At 53.4% G+C, this 20753-nt stretch overlaps 3 protein-coding genes across 6 annotated transcripts in view; 2 read left to right on the top strand and 1 right to left on the bottom strand.

The window, feature by feature from the left end:
* The first annotated feature begins 20 nt into the window (after nt 1–20).
* Nucleotides 21–10111, top strand: AP1G2 (adaptor related protein complex 1 subunit gamma 2). 4 transcript variants are annotated; one of them, XM_004755285.3, is made up of 22 exons: nt 1657–1738; nt 2152–2356; nt 2782–2906; nt 3046–3187; nt 3299–3395; nt 3570–3646; nt 3763–3858; nt 4247–4327; nt 4630–4728; nt 4902–4957; nt 5128–5241; nt 5436–5576; nt 5661–5715; nt 5802–5924; nt 6623–6712; nt 6799–6926; nt 7164–7268; nt 7613–7730; nt 7812–7947; nt 9238–9401; nt 9616–9714; nt 9809–10111. In XM_004755285.3, exons 2-22 carry the CDS (start codon nt 2153–2155, stop codon nt 9908–9910), a joined length of 2352 nt encoding a protein of 783 aa, XP_004755342.1. In that variant the 5' UTR covers nt 1657–1738; nt 2152; the 3' UTR covers nt 9911–10111. The 4 variants fall into 4 exon arrangements, with proteins under 4 accessions (XP_044923653.1, XP_004755342.1, XP_044923651.1 ...); XM_045067716.1 differs by lacking the exon at nt 7164–7268; XM_045067718.1 differs by lacking the exons at nt 1657–1738; nt 2782–2906; nt 3570–3646 and adding an exon at nt 21–354.
* Nucleotides 10112–10410: 299 nt separating this feature from the next.
* Nucleotides 10411–13566, bottom strand: THTPA (thiamine triphosphatase). Its single transcript, XM_004755288.3, has 3 exons — nt 13190–13566; nt 12231–12782; nt 10411–11150 (listed from the first exon to the last, which is right to left on the bottom strand). The coding sequence occupies exons 2-3, from the start codon at nt 12775–12777 to the stop codon at nt 11005–11007; spliced, it is 693 nt and encodes a 230-aa protein (XP_004755345.1). The 5' UTR covers nt 12778–12782; nt 13190–13566; the 3' UTR covers nt 10411–11004.
* A 2412-nt stretch (nt 13567–15978) lies between these two features.
* Nucleotides 15979–20753, top strand: part of ZFHX2 (zinc finger homeobox 2) — a 31094-nt gene continuing 26319 nt past the window's right edge. The window contains exon 1 of the mRNA XM_004755292.3: nt 15979–16402. The gene's annotated coding sequence lies outside the window, so the exon portion shown is untranslated. The remainder of the gene's footprint in view (nt 16403–20753) is intronic.

The following is a 20753-nucleotide window of genomic DNA, read 5'->3' as shown; positions in this document are numbered from 1 at the left end:
TTATTCTGAATCTGTCTCTGTCTCCCTCACTCCCTCCCCCATCCCACCCCACCTCTCTCTCTAGATTGTTTACATATGAAGGGCTTTTCTTGCTCAGAGTCGCTCTCTTCTCTGAGACACACAAATCTAAGTCAGACCATTGCCCCGTGTCTTCCCCGCCTTTTCTTTAGACCTGAACTTCAATGAGGGTGGGGGTTTGGTGTCCCCAGGAGTCTCCTGGAAGCTGAGTGGAAAGGAAGAAGAAAATGGAGAAGGGATGACTGTATACTGGTCAAGGCACTGGCTGAGCTGCTGTGGCTCCCTGACCCAAGGGGCCTGGTGTCCCTGCGAGGCCTAGTGAAGGAGCTGGAGAAGGTATAGCCTCCATCTCTGACCTTGGAGGAGCCTATCTCACCTCCAAGCACTGAGCTAGGTTCTTGCCTAACTTTATCCTTCCCTGAAGGAGATAAGGGAGACAAAAAGTAGAATGACTCCCTAAGATCTCCCTCTTCTTTTCCTCAACCGCCAGCCCCTCATCCAACCCCCACCCCGCCCTGGGTGGCATGCCTTGTCAAGAGCAATGTGTAAAGAAAAGAAATCGTCCAATGCAGTCACGTCTACCCACTGACCTCTCCCATCCCCTCTCTCCCCCTAAAAGTTTATTTGGTTGGTCTGGACTCACTTGTGGCCTTTGATCAGATTTCTAAGGGGCCTGAAGAAGATATTTCTGCCGCAGAGGGTTAGAGGCACTTGAGCTAGGACCCCACTCCCCAACTCTGGCGGTTGTGGAGAGGGGGTGAGAGGGGCGTTTTGGGGGAACACAACCAGCCTAGATAACAGGAACTCAGAGAGCGGCAGAAGCTGTAACAAGTTTAGTAGTCTCTAAGTGGGTTATATCCCTTCCCCCGTCACATCCGAATCTTGTGAAATGGGAAAACAACAGAAAGAGGGATCAAAGGAAGCCAATCTCTCACACACTTTCCAGGCAGGGCAGAGGTGGGAGTCAAAGCAGGGTGAGAGGTGGGTGGAGAGCCCTGTTTGAGGTTGTGGCTGATCCCTGTTAATAGCTTTCCCCTGGGGGCAGGAAGCCCTAGGAAGAGGGGGACCCCTCTGTAGGGTCCCCAGGGGATCTTTCCTCCCTCCCCTGCATGAGGCAGACAAGAGCTGCCTGCCAATCCCCTCCCTCAAGGAATGGCCTTGCCTGGGAATGCCCATCACACATACCCTCTTCTTTTTTTCTAGTCAAACTCTGTTTACTCCTTGGCCTGCCTCCCTCCCTCCCCTCTAAACCTTTACTTCTGATTTCTATTTCATGGAATTTGGGATTGAAGTTAAACTACAACAGTGCCGCCAACACCAAGTCTTGCAGGAAAAAAAAAATACAAAGAAATTTAACCAAAAAAAATATATTAATAAAAAAGTTCAAAAAAGGGGGGGGATTGTCATCTCCTTTGGGGTGCGATGGCTTCAAACCCAAGGTCTCCTGAGGCTCTTCGGGTGGTGAGAATGTACAAAGAGGCCTCTGGGAGAATCCCAAGTCTGCTATGCAGTCTTGCCGCCCGAAGAGCTCCTTGCCCTCAACTCCAAAGCCTGAGGCCTGAGGTCAGAGGATTCTAGACGACTCAGCCGGCAGCCCAGGAGGGGGGCGGGGTCCCGTGACGGGGGCGGGAAGAGGGAAGGACCAGGCGAAGGACCAACCCCCGTCGGGCCCCGTACCAGGAAGCGCTGGGGGTAGAGAAGCTGAGTTGAGACCAGCCAGGTGAGGCTGTTGGTGGGGCTGGTGTCCTGGTGTGAAGCGGAGGCCGCCTGAGTTGTGACCTTGGGGGGGAATCCCGCGGAAGAGGTAGCGCAGGGCCCCGGAAGGAAAGCAATGGACAAGCTAGGGATGGGAAACCAGGTGGAGCCGGAGGACGGTGGGGTGTTGGGGAATAGGCGGGGTTCTGGCGCATGCTCCGTCTGAACGGGCGCTAGGTGGGGCGGGGACGCATGCGTAGTGGGGCTCTCCTCCCGCGGTGAGGAGGGGGCGGAATTCGGTAAACCCACGTGGGGAAAGGTAGCTGCGGGTCCCGGTCCTTCGGGATCTTGGTACAGGGCGAATCTGGGCTGGAAGGCCAGGCACTCCCAGCCCGAGAGGTTCAAAATCCTCTTCATTAACGGGCTCTGCCCCTTCAGGATGGTGGTGCCTTCATTGAAGCTTCAAGATCTAATCGAGGAAATTCGTGGGGCCAAGACCCAAGCCCAGGAGCGGGAGGTGATCCAGAAGGAGTGCGCCCACATCCGCGCCTCCTTCCGCGATGGGGACCCTCTGCACAGGCACCGCCAGCTGGCCAAACTGCTCTACGTCCACATGTTGGGCTACCCCGCCCACTTTGGACAGGTACCGGGCCGGGACGCCTCCATTCTGAGTTTGATGAGGAACCTGAGGGGCAGGGTTTTAGACACCCTCGCCTACCTGTGCCCTGATTTTTTTTATTCTACAAAGTTTCTGGGCCCTTCCTTCTCCCAGCATGCACCGCTAAACTCCTTCCATTATAACCCCTGTAGGTCATAAGCCGGACTGAACCTTTCATTCTCTGGCCAGCCCCATTCAAGCCACCTCCTTTTCTTTCCCATCCTCCTCGACTCCTGGTTCCTTGAAACTACCCACTAACTTTGAATTTCTTAAGCTTTTTCCTTGGTTGAAGGAGGATGATGGGAAATGGTGCTACAATAAATTAATCTGGGGGTAAAGAAGATAGAGAAGGGATGTTAGTGCCTCGAATTTCACCCCTGCCCCTTCCTGGTCTGCCCCCTTCCCTGTAGATGGAGTGCCTGAAACTGATCACCTCCCCCAGATTCACAGACAAGAGGGTGGGCTACCTGGGGGCCATGCTTCTGCTGGATGAGAGGCAGGATGCCCACCTGCTCATTACCAACAGCATCAAGAAGTGAGAGGGTTCTGGGAAGCACTTGGAATCAGGGAGCTGGGAGAGTGGGGAACTGGGAAATCCCAGGGGGCTGCCTGATGCCGGTACTGGGAAGCATGGATTTCTCCGACCTTGACTGACCACCCTCCCGACTCTGCAGTGACCTGAGCCAGGGGATTCAGGCAGTACAAGGCCTGGCCCTGTGCACTCTGAGCACTGTGGGCTCTGCTGAGATGTGCCGGGACCTGGCCACTGAGGTGGAGAAACTGCTCCTGCAGCCAGGCCCCTATGTGCGCAAGAAGGTGAGATGGCAGGACTCTAGGCACAGGAAACTGTTCTATTTGCCTCATGTTAAAGGTGGGAGGTCCATCCTGGCACCCCCTGCCCCTTTCTGAGCCCCTTGATCTCTGCAGGCTGTTCTGACCGCCGTGCACATTATCCGGAAGGTCCCCGAGCTCTCCAACATCTTCCTCCCACCCTGTGCCCAACTGCTTCATGAACGTCACCACGGTAAGGCCATGGGGTTCCCCATCCCCTGCCTTACTTCTGGGTGTTGACAGAAGTGAAAAAATGGGACGGGAACACCAGCCCTCAGGGGCAGGGTAGCATGTGCACATGAACACACACACGCAGTAGACTCTCCTGTGCCCCTGGCCCACCATTCACTACCCCCCTCAACACCAGGCGTCCTGCTGGGCACCATCACGCTGATCACGGAGCTCTGTGAACGAAGCCCTGCAGCCCTCAAGCACTTTCGAAAGGTGGGCTGGTGGAAGGGGCGCCCCTGGGCCAGGAAAAGAGGGGCCATGGGGTTGGAATGGGGCTGAAGGTTGAGAGGATTAGGCAGAATACCCAGTAAGGCTTGCCCTCCCTCCAGGTGGTGCCCCAGCTGGTGCAGATCCTCTGGACTCTGGTGACGACGGGATACTCCACAGAGCACAGTATATCTGGAGTCAGCGACCCCTTTCTGCAGGTGGGCTGACCCTGTCCTGCTGTGTCCCTGGAGCAAAGGGCTTAGCAGTAAGCCTGTGGCTAGTGGCCATCTCCCGAACACTCTGGATTGCACAGGATTGCACAGGTCATCCCAAGACCAGTCTGGGAAGTGGGGGATGCCTAAAGATCAGAAATCCAGTTTGGTAACAACAACAACAACAAAATGCCCATCACCAAATCCCCTGGCTTCGTGTGCCTCTGATCTCCCAGGACCCAAGGGACCTGGGCAGGGGAAGGGGGAGGGGCAGGGAAGATCTAGGAAACCAGCCAGGCCCTTCACGATACTTTGTTCAGTGCTGGATTCTTCTCTTCAGCCTGACTCTTTACCCTTTGAACCCCTCCATCTTTCGATCTTTAACCCATCTCAGGTCCAGATACTTCGTCTGCTTCGGATCCTGGGCCGGAACCATGAAGAAAGCAGTGAGACCATGAATGACTTGCTGGCCCAGGTGGGGGTCTGGAGAGTGAGCATTGCTTAGGGGTGTGGCTCTGAGATCGTACTGGCCCCGGGCATCCTTCACGTGATCGTCCACCCCCATGGTAGCCATATAATCATGTTGCCATTTCCCTGCAGACTATGATTTCTGTGAGGATGGGGACACAGTCTGTCTCAGAGTAGTAGCCCCCAGCACATCGTGGGGGTTCGGGGAACTTTGTTAGATGATGAAGGGATGACATGGTGGGTACCTTCCAGAGACCTGAGGAGAGGACAGAGCCTCTTCTAGTTGCATTTTCTCTCACATCTACTCAGGTGGCCACTAACACAGATACCAGCCGAAATGCAGGCAACGCAGTCCTATTTGAGACAGTGCTGACCATCATGGACATCCGCTCTGTAGCCGGCCTCCGGGTATCACCCCATATGCCTCTCCCACTGCGGCCCCACCCACCAACCCCAGCCAGGCAGACAGGTCCTAGTCACTGGTTTCTCCTCCCCACCCACGATCCTGTGCCCTACTGCCCGCGCTCCTTCACGAGCACGTTGTTCCTTCCCTGACTGGCCTCAACCTTTGCCTCCCATAGGTCCTGGCTGTCAACATTCTTGGCCGCTTTCTGCTCAACAGTGACAAGAACATTAGGTAATCATCCCGGATGTCTGGCCGGCCTGTGCCACTGAGCCCCTGGCCCTCGGCCCTCCTCCTTCCATTGCCTCCTGATTTATGTGCCTCTTATTCCAAGACTCAGGGCAGGATGGGGCAGGGAGGGGGCTGAGGAGCATGGTGTGATGGGTCCTCTCCCACTCTGGCAGGTATGTGGCGCTGACATCGTTGCTGCGTGTGGTGCAGTCTGACCACAGTGCTGTGCAGCGGCACCGGCCCACTGTGGTGGAGTGTCTGCGGGAGCCTGATGCCTCCCTTAGCCGGTGAGTAGGACAGAGCAACAAGAGGGCAGGGCAGAAGGCCCAGCCCCTGGTAGCCAAGACCTGGACCGAGAGCCACTGGTTAGAGCCACTGAATTAGAGGGATTAAGGAGATAGGTGTCTGAGGAAGGGAGGGCCTGAGGCATAGCTCAGGGTGACTTGGCTACCCTGTATCAACAACCTCTTTTTCCTGTCAGGCGGGCCCTGGAACTGAGTCTGGCTCTGGTGAATAGCTCCAACGTGCGAGCCATGACGCAAGAGCTGCAGAGCTTTCTGGAATCCTGCCCCCCTGATCTGCGGGCCGACTGTGCCTCAGGCATCCTGCTGGCAGCAGAGAGGTGAGGTGACAGGTGCCCAGGAGGCAGAGATGATAGAATCTGGAGAGGGTCAATATGAGGGCTGAAGAGGCCTATGTCCCCTAGGTTTGCCCCAACCAAGCGGTGGCATATAGATACCATCCTGCGTGTGCTGACAATGGTGAGGCAGGGACTGATCTAAGAGAGCTGGGAGGGAGTGGGCAGGGTTCACTTCCCTGAACCCTGGGCCTCATTCACCCTCTCCAGGCAGGCACCCATGTACGGGATGATGCAGTGGCCAACCTGACCCAGCTGATTGGGGGTGCCCAGGAGCTACATGCCTACTCCGTGCGCCGCCTCTACAGTGCCCTGGCAGAAGACATATCCCAAGTACTGTTCCCACCACCAGACCCAGGGCTGCCCGAGCCTCCCAGCCCTTCCTGAGCTACCAGCTCCCTACAGCTGATGCCCAGCTGCTTTTCCCTGGAGGTCGTAGCCACCTACTCAGCAGAGACATCCAAGGACAGAGCCCTGTTTTTAGTTAGAACACCTGAACTTCTGTCCTGGCTCTGCAGCCACAGATAACTGATTTAAGTCTCCTTAACGCTCTGTGTACTCAACTCTCTACCCTGCCTACCTCTCAGAACTATGTTGAGGATCAAATGAGATGGAACTCGTTCTATGTGTATCAGGTTTCCACTGCCTTGAATGCTGAGTGGATTAACAGAAGCCAGCCTCTATCTATCTCCCATGTCCATATTACTCAAGTAGCGTGGGCAGAAACCACATATCACTTCCTCAGAGCAAGGACCCTCTTGCTTGGCCCTTGCTGAGCTCCTTTTGGTGAGGCCATGTAGTTCTGATGCTTGGCCACCAGAGGGCAGAAGACCCCCCCCCCCAAGAGCCAGGAAAGAGCCTGGTTGCTCCAGAGAGTGGACAAACTCTTACATAACTGTTTCCATGCGAGACATTTCCCTTCCCCACCTCTCCAAACCCCACAATCTCTGCACTGCATAAGGGCATGTCACCGTGGTGGGAGTGGGGAGCGGACCCAGAACCTGGCTTAGCATCGTTCTTCTCCCGCGCAGCAACCACTGGTACAAGTGGCAGCCTGGTGCATTGGAGAATATGGGGACCTCCTGCTGGAGGGGAGCTGTGAGGAAACCGAGCCCCTTCAGGTGAGGCCAATATCAGGGGTACACTGAGGAGGGCCTCGGCAGGAGAGACAAGGTGCGCCACAGTTATGGCCTGTGTCCCGGCGAAGGTGGAGGAAGAGGAGGTGTTGGCACTGTTGGAGAAGGTGCTGCAGTCCCATATGTCCCTGCCAGCCACCAGAGGCTATGCACTGACAGCCCTCATGAAGCTCAGCACCCGGCTCCGTGGGGACAACAAGTAAGAAGGGGTCTTGGCCCCTCTTCTTGGTGCCTCCAGTAATAGATGTCCCTTTACCATGCCCAGCAGTTTCAGAGTTTCTCTCCAGGCACACACCCCAGGTCCCCCAGTCCATAGGTTCTTCCTTGTGAGCCAGGTATTGCGGGGGTCCCCCTGCTCTGTGGGGCCTTTCCCTTCCATGTCACATCCTGGAGTTGGGGGGCAGGGCCGCCCACCCACACACACCCTGTGGCCCAGCCGCATCCGCCAGGTGGTGTCTGTCTACGGGAGCTGCCTGGATGTGGAACTGCAGCAGCGGGCTGTCGAGTACAACGCACTCTTCCAGAAGTATGACCACATGAGGTGCGACTGTCACTGTGCCGCAGCGTAGGACCCAACCCCTGCCCTCTCCCCACGCCACTTCTCCAGGTACCCCTTTCTGGGTACAAGGGTTTTGTTGTCCCCTGTGGTCTTCCTCCTCCATAGTCAGAGCCTCCCACCCATAGTTCCTTGAAGCCAAGGTGGCTCCCAGCCCTCCATGCTCATTCGAAAACCAGCGGGGCAGTATGCCAGCTTAGGACATCAGAGAGGCGCTCTGACCCACCACATGCCCGGGGCTCAGCACGGTCTTACCTGTCCTCCCACATGCTGCTTATGAAAAGCCCAGGGTCTAGCCAGAGGGACACACCTATATTCCATCCTCTCAGGGCTGCCATCCTGGAAAAGATGCCTCTTGTGGAGCGAGGTGGTACCCAGGATGAGGAAGCAAAGGAAAGCAAAGAAGCCCAGCATTCGGAAGCAGCCCTTGTCCCCACAGAGCCGCAGGTGGGGGCCGGAAGCCCCTGGGGGAAGAGGACTTGGTCAGGCTTCCACACCTAGCCCTGCTCCTTCTTCCCTTTCCCGCAGGCTTCCAAGCTCTTGGATCTATTAGATCTCCTGGATGGCACTTCTGGGGCTGCCCAGCCCCCACCTCCTCTGGAACCCTCCTCAGAAGGCACTTCAGTACACCTCCTTGACCTGCCCTGTGTGTCTTCAGCCCCGGGTAAGCCTCAGTAAAGGAGAGACAGGAGACGTCTTAAGAAAAGTAGGGGTATGGGGCTCCTGGGTGGCTCAGTTGGTTAAGCCTCTGCCTTTGGCTCAGGTCGTGATCCCAGGGTCCTGGGATCAAGCCCCGCATCGGGCTCTCTGCTCAGTGGGGAGCCTGCTTCCTCCTCCTTCTCTGCCGGACTCTCTGCCTACTTGTGATCTCTGTCAAATAAATAAATAAAATCTTAAAAAGAAAGAAAGAAAGAAAGAAAGAAAAGGAGGGGTGGAGATGGGCTGCTTCTCCTTTTTTGCCAAGGACTGAAGTCCACATGTCCTCCTCCATGCTGTGAACCTCTCATCTCTTCCTCATTTTGATAGATAAAAGGCTTCATTAGCTCATGCCAGTTCCCTCCTGGATACCACTAGCCCATGAGGCCCAGCTGCCTCCCAGTCCATCTCCTATACTTCCCACTCCCAGCTCCATGGCCCTCTTAGCTTCTCAGACCCTCTTACCTGAAGCCCTTGGTAAACTTGTGCTCCTTTCACATGGAATGATTTTTTTGTTTGTTTGTTTTTTTTGTTTTTTTACTTTGAGAGAGAGACCTAGAGAGTACCAGTGGGTTGAGGGGCAGAGGGAGAAGCAGACTCCCTGCTGAGGGCTCAATGCAGGGCTCAATCCCGGGACCCTGGGATCATGACCTGAGCCAAAGGCAGATGCTTAACCAACTGAGACAGCCAGGTGCCCCTCCATGGAATGCTCTTGCCCAGCACGTCAGATAACTGGCTCATTCTCATTCTTCAGGCCTCAGCTAAAATGTCAGATGCCTTCCCCTGACACTCTTTTTATTTATTTATTTATTTATTTATTTGAGATGGAGAGAGCATGAACAGGAGAAGGGGCAGAGGGAGAGGGAGAAGCAGACTCCCTGCTGAGCAGGGAGCCCGGTATGGGGTTTGATTCCAGGACCCTGAGATCACAACCCGAGCCGTAGGGTTAATTTAACTGACTGAGCCACCCAGGCGTCCTTATTTAAGTTATTCCTCCCAGTTACTCTGACATTATTTATTTTCTTCATAGCACCAAGTAGTCTGTGATTATCTTGGTTGTTTTCTTGTTTATTGTTTTTCCCTGCCCACTAGACTATAAGCTCAGAATAGGGACTTCATATTCTTGTCCACTTTGTACCTGGCTTCTCCAGCACTGCCTTGAACCCAGTGGGCACTCACTTAATTTCTGTTGAATGAATGAATGAATGAGCTTGTTATCTTCCCCATACACTGAGCTGCTGTTTTTTCCACACTCCAGCTTCCATCCCAAATCTCAAAGTGTTTGAGCGTGAAGGACTGCAGCTGAATCTGTCTTTTGTTCGACCCCCTGGAACCCCTGCTTTGCTCTTAATCATGGTCACTGCTATCAACACCTCAGAGGCTGATGTCACCCACTTCGTCTGTCAGGCTGCTGTGCCCAAGGTTTGTAGAAGACCAGGATTTGAGGTGGCCTGGTCACTCCAGGAAAAAAGGCTAAGTAGGGGAGGTGGGTGGGAGGAAGAATGAGATGGGAAGGGAATGCAGAGACAAGCACTTGGGGAATTATGGGAAGAGGGTTTGAAACTGTTGGGTGTGGAGGGGTTGCCTGAGCCCAGCTATCTGCCTTACTATGCTCTGCCCAACCTCCTGTGTTCAGAGTTTCCAGCTGCAGCTCCAGGCCCCCAGTGGAGACACAGTTCCAGCTCAGGGTGGCCTTCCCGTGACCCAGCTCCTCAGAATCCTCAACCCTAAGAAGGTGAGCTCCGGAGCACCCACCCCAGCCCCTGTTGATAAGGCCCTGGGACTGAAATCACAGATGCTAACCCTGGTCTCCACTCTCATATTCCTAGGCCCCCTTGAGGCTGAAGCTGCGCCTCACCTACAACCACTTTGGCCAGTCTGTGCAGGAGATCTTTGAGGTGAACAACTTGCCCGTGGAGACATGGCAGTAACACCCTCCATGCAGTCTGAAATCCTCCTGTGTCCCCAACACCTCAGGGTCTCAGCCACTTGGAGCCTGTACCTGACATCGACCAGCAGGTGGCGCTGTGGTCCTGCATTTGCCTCCGCAAAAAACGGGGCAGGGTAGAGGGTGCTGTCCCCTCACCTCCTACAAATAATGAAAGTCCAATAAAGCCTGAGGGGGAAAGCCATATTTGGGTACAGTTGAGATAGAACACATTTACAGATCATAGCAAGGGAAGAGTCTTCTTATCCAGGAAGTTCCCTTGAGCCTTAGAAACCTGTTTCAACAAAGAAGGGTTCTTTCTACCCTCAAATTTGGGGAGCAAATTTGCCCCTAAACTTCCACAGGAGGGACTCTACAATCTGGTCCAGAGTAGGGCACAGCAGCAAAATGAAACAGAACTTCCAGATTTTTTTTTTTTAAGATTTTATTTTTATTTGACAGAGACACAGTGAGAGAGGGAACACAAGTAGGGAGAGTGGGAGAGGGAGAAGCAGGCTTCCCAATGAGTAGGGAGCCCGATGCGGGACTCGATTCCAAGACCCCAGGATCATGACCTGACCTGAAGGCAGATACTTAACAACTGAGCCACGCAGGTGCCCCAGAACTTCCAGATTTCTAACAGGGATTCCCACCTACTTTCCCAACCTGCTGCTCTTCCCCACACCTCAAGGCAGGGAAATCCCTGCTGCCTCCCCTCATCTCTAACTCAGCTGTAAGGCAGTTTAGGAGCCGCTGGCAGAATCAATGGCATCGACCAAGGGAGGGGGGGTGGCAAGGGATTTTCCTGTGCTTAACTACTGATCACGGCTAAGTGGAAATCCTATAAACACGAGCGGAAATCAATGGAGGCTGCTTAGCGGCCAGGGGAGAGGGGCGGCCCACAGATTGCATCTGACGGATGAGGGAGAAGAGGCAGCCAGGGAGGGCTCATGGAAGGCTAGCTGAACATAAGGTAAAGAACAGGCAGAGTTAGAGAGGAGTCAGCTGTGGGAAGGAGGCCTGGGGAAGAGGCACAGGCTACCCAGGAAAGAACCCTGTTAGACCCAGAGTTCTCTTCCTTGTTAAAGAAGTGACAGCCTAGCCCAAGTTGCTGTCAGGAGATTTAGTCCCCTGTGGCTTCTCTCTGGCGCTGTATACTTCCAGCAGTTGCTGATAGTCCTGAGGCCGGAAGCGCTGGAGGTACACCATCACCTTAGGAGGTGCTGTCTCCTGTGCGGGCACACCTGCAGGCAAAAGGAGAACTGAGAGGAGAGAACCAGACAGCTGTAAATGCTTTGATTCCGTTCCCTGCCCTCCTAGCCAGACCTCAAAGTTGTTTCCAAGGCAGCACTGGGATTCTGAAGGCCACCCAGGAAGTTTCTGTAACCCACCAGCACACACCCTGACTGGCCTGTGCCAGAGGGGCCTACAGGGGCCACTTCGGGTAGGAGTGAAGCTGGGAAGCCAAGCATGAGCCTCTCCTCTGGCAAGGAGAAATGGTGAAGAGGTGCTCAGATGCCATGAAGACAGAGGGTGCCTCTGTATCTATTCTTTTCAGTTACTACTCCTGGCCCCCAGTCAAGATGAAAGCTCATGCAGGCAGGCTGGAGCTCATTAGGTTGATAATGAAGCACAAGGAGGGAAGCACACAGAGAAACAGGGATGTGGAAAGGAGAGAAGCAGCAACAACCATGGGGTGAGATTCGCATAATAATCTAGCCTCTATGTGGTATGGAGCCACCTTAAGTCAGTGTCTTATTGTTAGCGCCTGGCAGCATGCTGGGCTTATAGCAGGAAACTCAGCTTAGTGTATGTTTGCTGAGAAAGCGAGAGCAGCATTCCACTGCTTGAAGGCCTCATGGAACGCACAATCCCATACTTCTATGGATGAACTGTCTACAGAAAAAGAAATCTGCCATGGCTTCTCCTGTTGTCTGTCACATAAGTACAACGTTGTTGCCTTTTTACTCAAAGCCAACGGGACAAATTAAATGAGGATCTAGGTAGCTATAAAAAAAAGAAAACAGGATTTGGGGGAAGAAAGGATGGATGGAAGGATTCAAGCAGAGGACGGATGCAAACTTGGAGCAGCCAGCGGTGTGAGAACTAAATGAGGCAAGGATTGGGGGAGACTAGAGACAAGGAAGGATCCAATCCAGGTTAGACAGCTTCTGTAAAAGCATACGGTCCTCCAAAAAATTGCCAAGACGATCCCTGTTACAGAAATAACCCCAAGACCCTCTCCTCTGGCTGATTTTCAGTGGATACATCCAAAAGAGTGGTAGGGAAGGCAAGGAAAGGACAGAAGGGCACATCTCCCTCACCAAGCATGCTGCTGAGGCTGTGGATCTTCTCTAGGGCAGTTGGGACCTCAGCCTTCTCGTGTACCAGGGCCTCTACCTCACCCACAGCGTAGCCAAAGTCGGCTGTATCCAGGTCCACCGTGAGCGAAGGCTCTTCTTCTTCAGCTCGGGATAGCACCAGCTTCCAGGCACTACGCTTGGTCACAAAACTAGCTACTTCCTGCAGCCCCAGTGGGCCCAGCACAGCTGCCACACTTCCAGACTCCAGGACGTCAGCTCCCAGCACCTCACAGAGCTGAGCCACAATTGCGGGCTCAACTGTGAGTTCCATAAACTCAGTGTGAGGTCCTGAGACAACAGCTCCTCCAGGATATTTGAGCTCCCACCCACTACCCTCTCTCTGTCGCAGCCAATAGTCAGCCCGCATGAGGCTCAGCTCAGGGGTGTCATAGTAGCTGTCCCAGAAGGTGACCTGGTGCTCCAGGGTGCCCCCCAACTCCTGCAGCCGCTTCTCTGTGTCAGGGCCAGGAACGAACTTTCGCTCCACCTCAATCAATGGTTGGGCCATGCTACCTGCAATCAGTAAATCAATAAATATTTGCTGACCTCCCCGGGGTGCTCAACCTTGCAGGATGACGATTCAGCAAACCACCCTCTACCTGGGAAGAATTTATGTGGCACACACTGTCACAGAGCTTTGTGTTGGGGCCACAGCTCGCTCTCCCTGCCTGAGAGATGGATGGCCCTGGACTGTCTCTGATGTCTTAAGGTTCTGCAACAGTGGCAGATCTCCAGGTAATCCCTTACACCTTCGGTGATGTCCTCAATCCAAAGAGCTCCCCAGAAAACTGTAGTGGCTGTCCTCCTTTCAATACTCGCCCTCTATACCTTGCTACCCCGGGTGGCCAATGGCTCACTTCCCGCAATGACCCCACCCTTCGCCGCAGCACCGGCCAGGCCAGCGGAGCCTCAGGTCTCACCTCAAAGCCCGAGAGGCTCCCACTCGCTGGACCTGGAGATGGGCGAGGGGAGCCCACGCCAAGCCCGCGAGTTATGCCGGGAGCAGTCCCTGGTCTCGGACCTGGGGCTGGATCTCTGTGCACCTAGCCGGTCCCAGCACGAGCGGCCATATTAGGCTCGATGTGGCGATGCCGAGGACAGGCCGGGCGAGAGACCTGCTACGTGATAGGGGGTCCACGACCTCCGCGCAGGACCGGGAACGCAGAAGTACCCCCGCGCTCTGCTCCTCCTGCCCGACCCCTCCCGGCTCCCGGGGGTCTCCCGGTCTCAGGCCTCAGGCTGAGCCCGACAGCCCGGGGTCCGGATGCATGATGGGAGTTGTAGTTCCAAAGGGAGATTTCGCTTCCTCGCCCCACCCGTCGCTATGGTGATAGGAAAGCTTCGGCTACAGCCCGCGGGACTCAACCTGAAGTTGAGCAGTCTGTTGATGGAAAAAGGGATGGTGCAGGCTGTTGATGGAAGAAGCTGAGCCTCAGTCCCGTCTCCAGGCCCCTCACTTCCTAGACAAATAGGCCTGAAATCCAAGCCACTAATCCAAACGCTATCCCAGAGAGATTTTATTGACTGTAATGGTGGTCCACAAAATACAAGCCAGTGACAATGGGCTGAAAGGGGGGATAACTAAGACCAGTTTACTCGGGAGTTTTAGAGGGGATAATACGTTCTGCATTGAGTGTTTAGGGCAAGGTTGAAAACCTTCTGTCAGAGAAGGAACGAAATTTTGGATAGGAACTAAAGACATAACGGGATTTCAACAGAGACACAGATGGAGACAGGAAAAGCATGAGCAAAGACCAAGAAGCTGGAGAGCACCTGGCCAATGTTTAAGAAGGAGATGGGGCTAGAAATACAGTTGAAGGCCAGGTTGGAAATGGCCTTGAGTGCCAGCCTGAGGAATTTGTCACTGAGTTGCCAGGGGCCCCTGAGCGGGCTTTGTCTGGAGTAGGAGAAACTCTTACATTCACCTAAAATACAGGAAAATGTGGGGGTGGCCCTTTGAGTGCTTTGGGAGAAAAAATAGAGAAAAGGTCCTTCTTACTCTCTCTGAGGACTATGATTACTGAAGACCATGTGTCTGACCCTCTGGGTGAGGTGCCTTGCTGAGGAACAGTGCCTCTTTTCAACTCCTATGATGAGTGAGAAGTGCCAGGTTCTCAACATCTGTCATCTTCCCAGGATGTTTCTGGAAACAAATGACCTGTGGGATGTACTGTGGGGCAAACACATCTTGAACTTGAGATGTCTTGGATGCATCCACCCCATAACAGGCACCAGTAGTCAGGGAGGGGAGGGCCCCAGCCCCTAGTTCCAATCACTGGCATACTTTTTATCCACCCTTTAAGGATTTTCAGTTTTCTTTCCTAGGGGAAAAAGCCTCTTTCTCTAAATTATAAGGTCCTCTTCCCTGAGTTACAAGGTGCTATTCAGTGGGGCAGAGGCAGCAGATTAACTGAAAGGAAAGACCAGACTCAGGAACCAGATGGACCTGGGGTTGACCTTCAGCTTTGATTTCCAGGTGTTTGGTTTTCAGACTACTACTCCAAACGCTACTCCACTTCACTAAACCTCTCAGAGCTCCCTTCTTAGTAAAAAGTGGACTGCCACAGTTATGGGTGGGGATTCAGTGATAAATGGTCACATCATAGAGACTCAAAATCTTCCTCTTCCTGTGAGCTCCAAGGGTGTTTTTTTTTTTTTTTCATTTCTCTCCTTTCTTACTTTCCTTCCTTTTCTTTTCCTTTATTATTATTATTTTACTTTTTTAAAGATTTTTAAAATTTATTTGACAGAGACCACAAGTGGCAGAGAGAGAGAGAGAAGGAAGCAGGTTGCCTGCTGAGCCAAGAGCCCGATGCTGATGCAGGACTCAATCCCAGGACCCTAAGATCATGACCTGAGCCAAAGGCAGAGGCCTAACCCACTGAGCCACCCAGGTGCCCCTATTATTTTACTTTTAAGAGAAATAGGCTATAGCAGCTATTGTGAGCCCTGGAGTCAGACCATCGAGGTTTGAATCCTGGCACTGTTTGTTACTTATTGGCCATGTGGCTTTGGGCCACTTAATTAACTTCTCTGTGGTCTGATTTTCTCAACTGTAAAATGGGACTAGCTGTGAGGATTAAGTAAATTAATTTACACGAAAGTGCTTGGAACTGTTCTGTGTACTCAATAAATCTGTACAGCTATTATTAGACTATAAGAGAGCTTAATAACCTGAGGATGAGACCCAGGAGCCAGAAGCTCCCTTTCCTGACCCAACTCTGGGTGGAGGAAACAGAAGCTCTTGGAGACTTCCGAGTAACTGCTGTGGAAAAGAAGGTTCTAGTACCCAACTGGAAAGGAGGGGGACTGGTAAGGCAGAAGAAGGGAATGGAAAAGAAAGGTGGGCCTGGGGCGCTCTGGAAAGCTGGTAGAAGCCCATGCTTATTCTATGGCCTGCCGCTTTTAAACAAACAACAAAACACAGGCATAGTTTCTGTAGGCAGGAGGGAGGGAAAGAGAACATGAGGAGTTTAAAGGCGCCTGCACCTTTGCAAGCACTAGCTTGGACCCGGCGCCACAGTGAGCAAGGTGGCCCCGCCCGCGGGCAGACCTGCCCTCGGTCCTCCGTCCCGCGCGCGCACTCACCGTGGGCTAGCAGGCGGGTGGGAGCAGGAACGGACTACAACTCCCGGCACGCACCGCGGCGGGCGGGACGCTGCACCTGCTCAGTGGGGCCGCCCCGGGCTCCTGGGTATTGATTATTCCATTGTGTAGGACGCCTCGGCTCCAGCCAGTGAATGAGGCGGAGGAGTGAGGGCGAGGAGGAGGAGGAGGAGGAGGGCGAGGAGGAGGAGGAGGAGGAGGGCGAGGAGGAGGAGGCAGGGAGAGAGCGAGTGCCCAGGGTGAATCAATGGAAACCCCCTCACGAAGCCGGGAAAACACTTCAGCCGCAGCCAAATAGCATTGATTATTTTCCTTCACTTCCCTCACCGCCGTGAATTTATTTATTTATTTTTTCCATCTCCGTCCCTGACGCCCCGGAGTGAGCGCTGGAGGGAGGGAGGAGGAGGGAAAAAAAAAAAGGAATCAACACATCGGAGAAGTCCCTTCCAAGAGCCGCCCCCTCCCCTCCCCGCCTCGCGCTGCTCGGCGGCCGCGGTTCGACTCCCGTCCCTGCTTCCAGCTGAGGTGTAAGTGCATCGATTTCCGATGCTGCTGGGTTGGTTTTTTTTTCTCCTCTCCCTCTCTCTCTTCTTCCTTTCCTTGCTCTTTGGAAGCTGGAGACGGAGGGGAGAGGAGGCGCTCGGAGACTGCCGCTGGAGGGCACGGAGAGGGACGGGGAAGGGGCTGGGGGAGGGGATACGGACGGACAGACAGACCGAGAGCCTGGGGAGAAGGAGGGGGCAGGGGTGGGGGGGGTGTGCGAGGGAGGATAGGGTGGGGGAGAAAGATGCAGGGGTGGAGGGAGAGACGGCGAAAGGAAAAGGCATTGAAGCTGGACCAGGAGCCAGCTGGACAGACGGAGGGTAACGAGAACCTAGACGGACCGCGCCGAGCTGTGCGGGGAGCGAGGGTCCCGGAGGGAAGGGGAGGCAGGGTGAGTTGCGGGCTCGGAGCTGTCAGCCCGGAGGGGGCCTGGGTCTCGGCTGCCCCCCCCCCCCCCCCCCCCCCCCGGCTGCGGGATCGGAAACCTCGGCAGGCGGGCGGACTGGCGGATGGGCTAGCATGCTGGGGGCGAGGGTGGGTGGAAAGGGACGTGGATACTCTTAATCTTCGATCTTCGTTTTGCCTGAAGTTGAGCTTTTTTTTTTTTTTTTTTTTTTTTTTTTTTTTTTTTTTTGGGAAAGGTGCGAGTAGGTGAGGGGAGGCCACTGCTCCACTCAAGGTGAAGTGTGTCTCTCCTGGCCCTCCAACTCTCCACCTGCACCTGCTCTGCTCTTGTGTGTCCCCCTCTCAGAGTAGCCCTGTCATTTTTGAGCACTCGACCACGCGTGGTCTCGAGGTGCTTGTAGCCCCGCTGATCTGTGTCCACGAGTCCCCTGCCTCTTGATTTTGCCATTCTTCCCCCTCGTTCATTCTCTGCACCCATCCATCTCTGGGTCTGTGTGTCACTGTCTCCGCATGTGACTCTTCCTATCCGGGTGATCCTCTTCCTGTGTGTCCCTGTCACTATGTGTCACGCCTTGGCTGCCTGACTGGTGGTGTGTCTGTCTGTCTAGGACTCCATACCCTCTCCTTCAGAGTCCTTATGATCTCCCTGGCCTTTTGAGGCTACTTTTTTCATGCTTATCAGTCATGATTGTGGCAGTCACTGGTCAGGTCAGGGGCCTGGAAAGAGTCTGAAGGATGGGGCAGATGTGTCTCCTCAAAGGACTCAGGTACCCCTTCAGCACAGCCAGGACAGCATCCTCTTCCACCTTCACCCGCAAAGCTTTGGAACTTCTAGCATTCTTGACTGTCTCCTTTGCCATGTGCCTTTCTCCCCGACCAGGACCTCTGGTCTCTTGTGTGTCATTTGCCTCTCCAGAATCTTCCCACCACAAACCTCTTCCTTGCTGACTTGATTTCCTCCCTTCCCTCATTTTGCCATTGTATATTTTTTCATATTCCCATTTTGCTTCACCCCCCCTTTTTTTGCAATCCTGTCTCCCATGACTTCCCTTGCTTCTTCTTTACCTTTGTTCCCATAACCTTCCTTCTGCCTACCTTTTCTCCTTGGTCACCTTAATTTCCTTTTATCCCTTATCCTCTCACCCAGAATTTTAACCTCCGCACCAGAAGGTAACAAGAGAGCAAGGGGCTGGGAGAGGTGGGGAGTATGGTGCGTGAAGGCACATAAACAGGCCAAGAAATCAATTTAATGGGCTTCCAGGGGCATATAACCCCTTCATCAGTCAGGGCCATTATGTCCATTAACTGTCAACTTTGATTTTGTAAGGGGACATTCTCTAGGACTTTGAGCTCCACCCTGCTTGGTTGCCTCTCATCCTTTAGTTCCTTTTAGGTATCAGTGGCTTTTTCTTTACTTTCTAGCTCATGTTCCTGGGCCCCTGTTATTATCATATTTGGATTCAGCATGATCTTTTACAGGCCTGTTTTCATTCATATGACGGAAGAGGCCAGGTTCATTCAGCCTAAAGAATGGGAAATGTGGATAAAGAGTCAGGAGAGTTTGCCTTGTTTTAAGCGCAGCATTGTTTTCCAGCCCTCGGGCTTGAAAGGGGGTAGATAGGGGCAGAAAATGGACGATTTCAGAGGTGAATAGTGTTCCAGAAAGGAAGGAGAGGCTGGGTATAATAAATGTATGGGGTAGAGAAATGCATGACATGTGGAATGTGCAAAAGGAAAGGAAGAAAATCCATGCGGAATGGGGGCAGGGAAGGAACTGAGGGGTGATTAATGAAAAATTGGGAGAATGAAATAAAACATGAGTATAGAGTGATACAGAAGATGGACAGAAATGACAGAGTATTCCTAAAGAGAAGGTCAACAGAAAAGGCAAAATGCAGTGAATACAATGGTAAAGTGGGGGAAGGGAGGAATTGAAGAATAAGATGAGGTGGAAAAAGAATATGGTACAAAGAAGGTAAATGGAAGGCAAATGGAGGAGTGCTGAAGCAGATCAGAGCCACACAGAGCTTGGGAGGGGGAAGAAAGGAGAGCATGAGGTATCAAAGGAAACAAATGCCTCTGGTGTGAGAGGGACACAGCGTGACCGGTGCAAAGAGAGCGCCGCAGGAGGGGTGATTCGGAAAAAGGCATAGCAGAAATGCCACCGGGTGAAGCCCCGCAAGAGAGAGATGCCAAAGGAGAGGCAGAGAGCGTGCAGAGATACTGGTGAAGAGAGAGGGAAAGAGACCTCACAAGCATCCGTTCCACTGGCCACATCCTTCACTACCCCACCAGAGGCCTTTGCTTTTCATTCCCAAGCCAGGGGGACACGAGCAAAGAGATGAAAAAGTAGAATTCCCATTTACTTTAGCTGACAGGAACTTGAATCTTTCTAGTCCCCTGAGAACCAAAGGCCTCAAGCTCTGATGTCATAAATTGCTGGTGTTGCCCTGGCAACCTGACAGGGTTCCTCCCTCCGTGATGTCAGAGCAGCTGGTGTTACCTTGAGACCCACAGAGGAACAACTTGCTGCTTTGCTGGGAGCTGGGCACTACGGAGGCCAGGGCCTGAGTCTGATCTCTAGGATCCCTGGGTCGGTAGCTTGACCTTGCCTCCCCAGAGCTGTTCTGAGCTCAGAGTGAGATCTCCTATGTGAGTCCCTGACATTCACGGGAACCTGCCGGAGCAAGAGGAAGAGACCTTGGGAGTCGGGGCATTGAGGACCGGGTGGTAGGACTGAAAGGCAGGCAAAGAAGGAAGAAAACTGGAAATGGCAGTTTGGGAACGTGAAAGGAGAAGGGCTTTGTGAGCAGGGAGGAGAGTTGAAAATGTAAGATGACCCTAGCTCTGGGTTTAGGAGTGGAGACTGAAGCTGGAAATGCAGAAGAGAGGAGATCAGGGCTGTGTGAGTGCAACCTGAGGCAGGGATAGAGAAAAGGGCTGGGTTCTGAAATGCCACTGGGCACAGTGGACTTTGTTTGGGGTGGGGTGGGGCGACTGAGTTGAGAGAGGAAGCTGTTGGGTGAGAGAGCCAGGGTTAGTCATGATGGCCCTAGGTGCAGGTGCCTTGTCCTACTTTCCGATTGTTTCCCAGCACATAGCCCAGCATCTGCCACATAGATGATGCTTAGTTAAACGTCTGTTGACTGAATGTTGAATTAATCAGAAGAAGCCAGGGAAAGGAGTTGCCTACCTTCCTCTCAGGCCTAAGTCTCCATAAACGGGCAAGTTGGGAAAGCAGAAACTGAAGGAAAGGGCTGGAGGGGAGTTCACTGAACAGCAGTGAGATCTGAGGTGGAGAGAGGAGAGACTATCTAGGTTAGAGGCACACTTGGTGTCAGCCAAGGCAGCCACACTTGGAGGGCTGACTCTTGGGGCTGATCTGGGGAGTCTTTGGAGAGATAATGGGAAGAAAACATGAATGAACAGTCTCAGAAGCCCAAGAGGAAGATGAGGAAGAGGATAGAGAAAGGAGGTGGTTTCCAGAAAAGGTTGGGAGTTGTTTCTGAGGACAAGAGTTGGCAGATGTGAATTGTAAGTAGCATTGCCACTTTACCCCATTCCCAATCTTAGAACCACATCTGAATCAGTCATAACCCTGCCCCGCCCCCCAAGTCACCAAGAGTTCATGAATCAATACCAGGCCCATCCTATACACCCTCTCCCAATCCAGGCAAACACAAGGAAGTCAGCACTGGCCAAGTGGGCCAGCAGGCAGTAGGCACAGACCTGGGTGTCAAGAACCCTGTGGGGATGGCCTTGATCCCTGACTGCCAATTGTTGAGAGTCCAGAGGCTCTAGAAAGGGATGGGGTGTGGCAAGAAATGTGGAGCTCATCACAACTCTGAGGGAAATCTGCAGAGAGGTGTCCCAGTACACAGAAGTCTTCAAGAAAGATGCACGGGTCAAGGATTATAATCTTCCTATTTC

The sequence above is a fragment of the Mustela putorius genome, unplaced genomic scaffold, assembly GCF_011764305.1.
Source record: "Mustela putorius furo isolate JIRA1106 unplaced genomic scaffold, ASM1176430v1.1 tig00003898_pilon_pilon_pilon, whole genome shotgun sequence".
NCBI lineage: Eukaryota > Metazoa > Chordata > Mammalia > Carnivora > Mustelidae > Mustela > Mustela putorius.
This window is presented reverse-complemented; position numbering and strand designations above follow the sequence as displayed.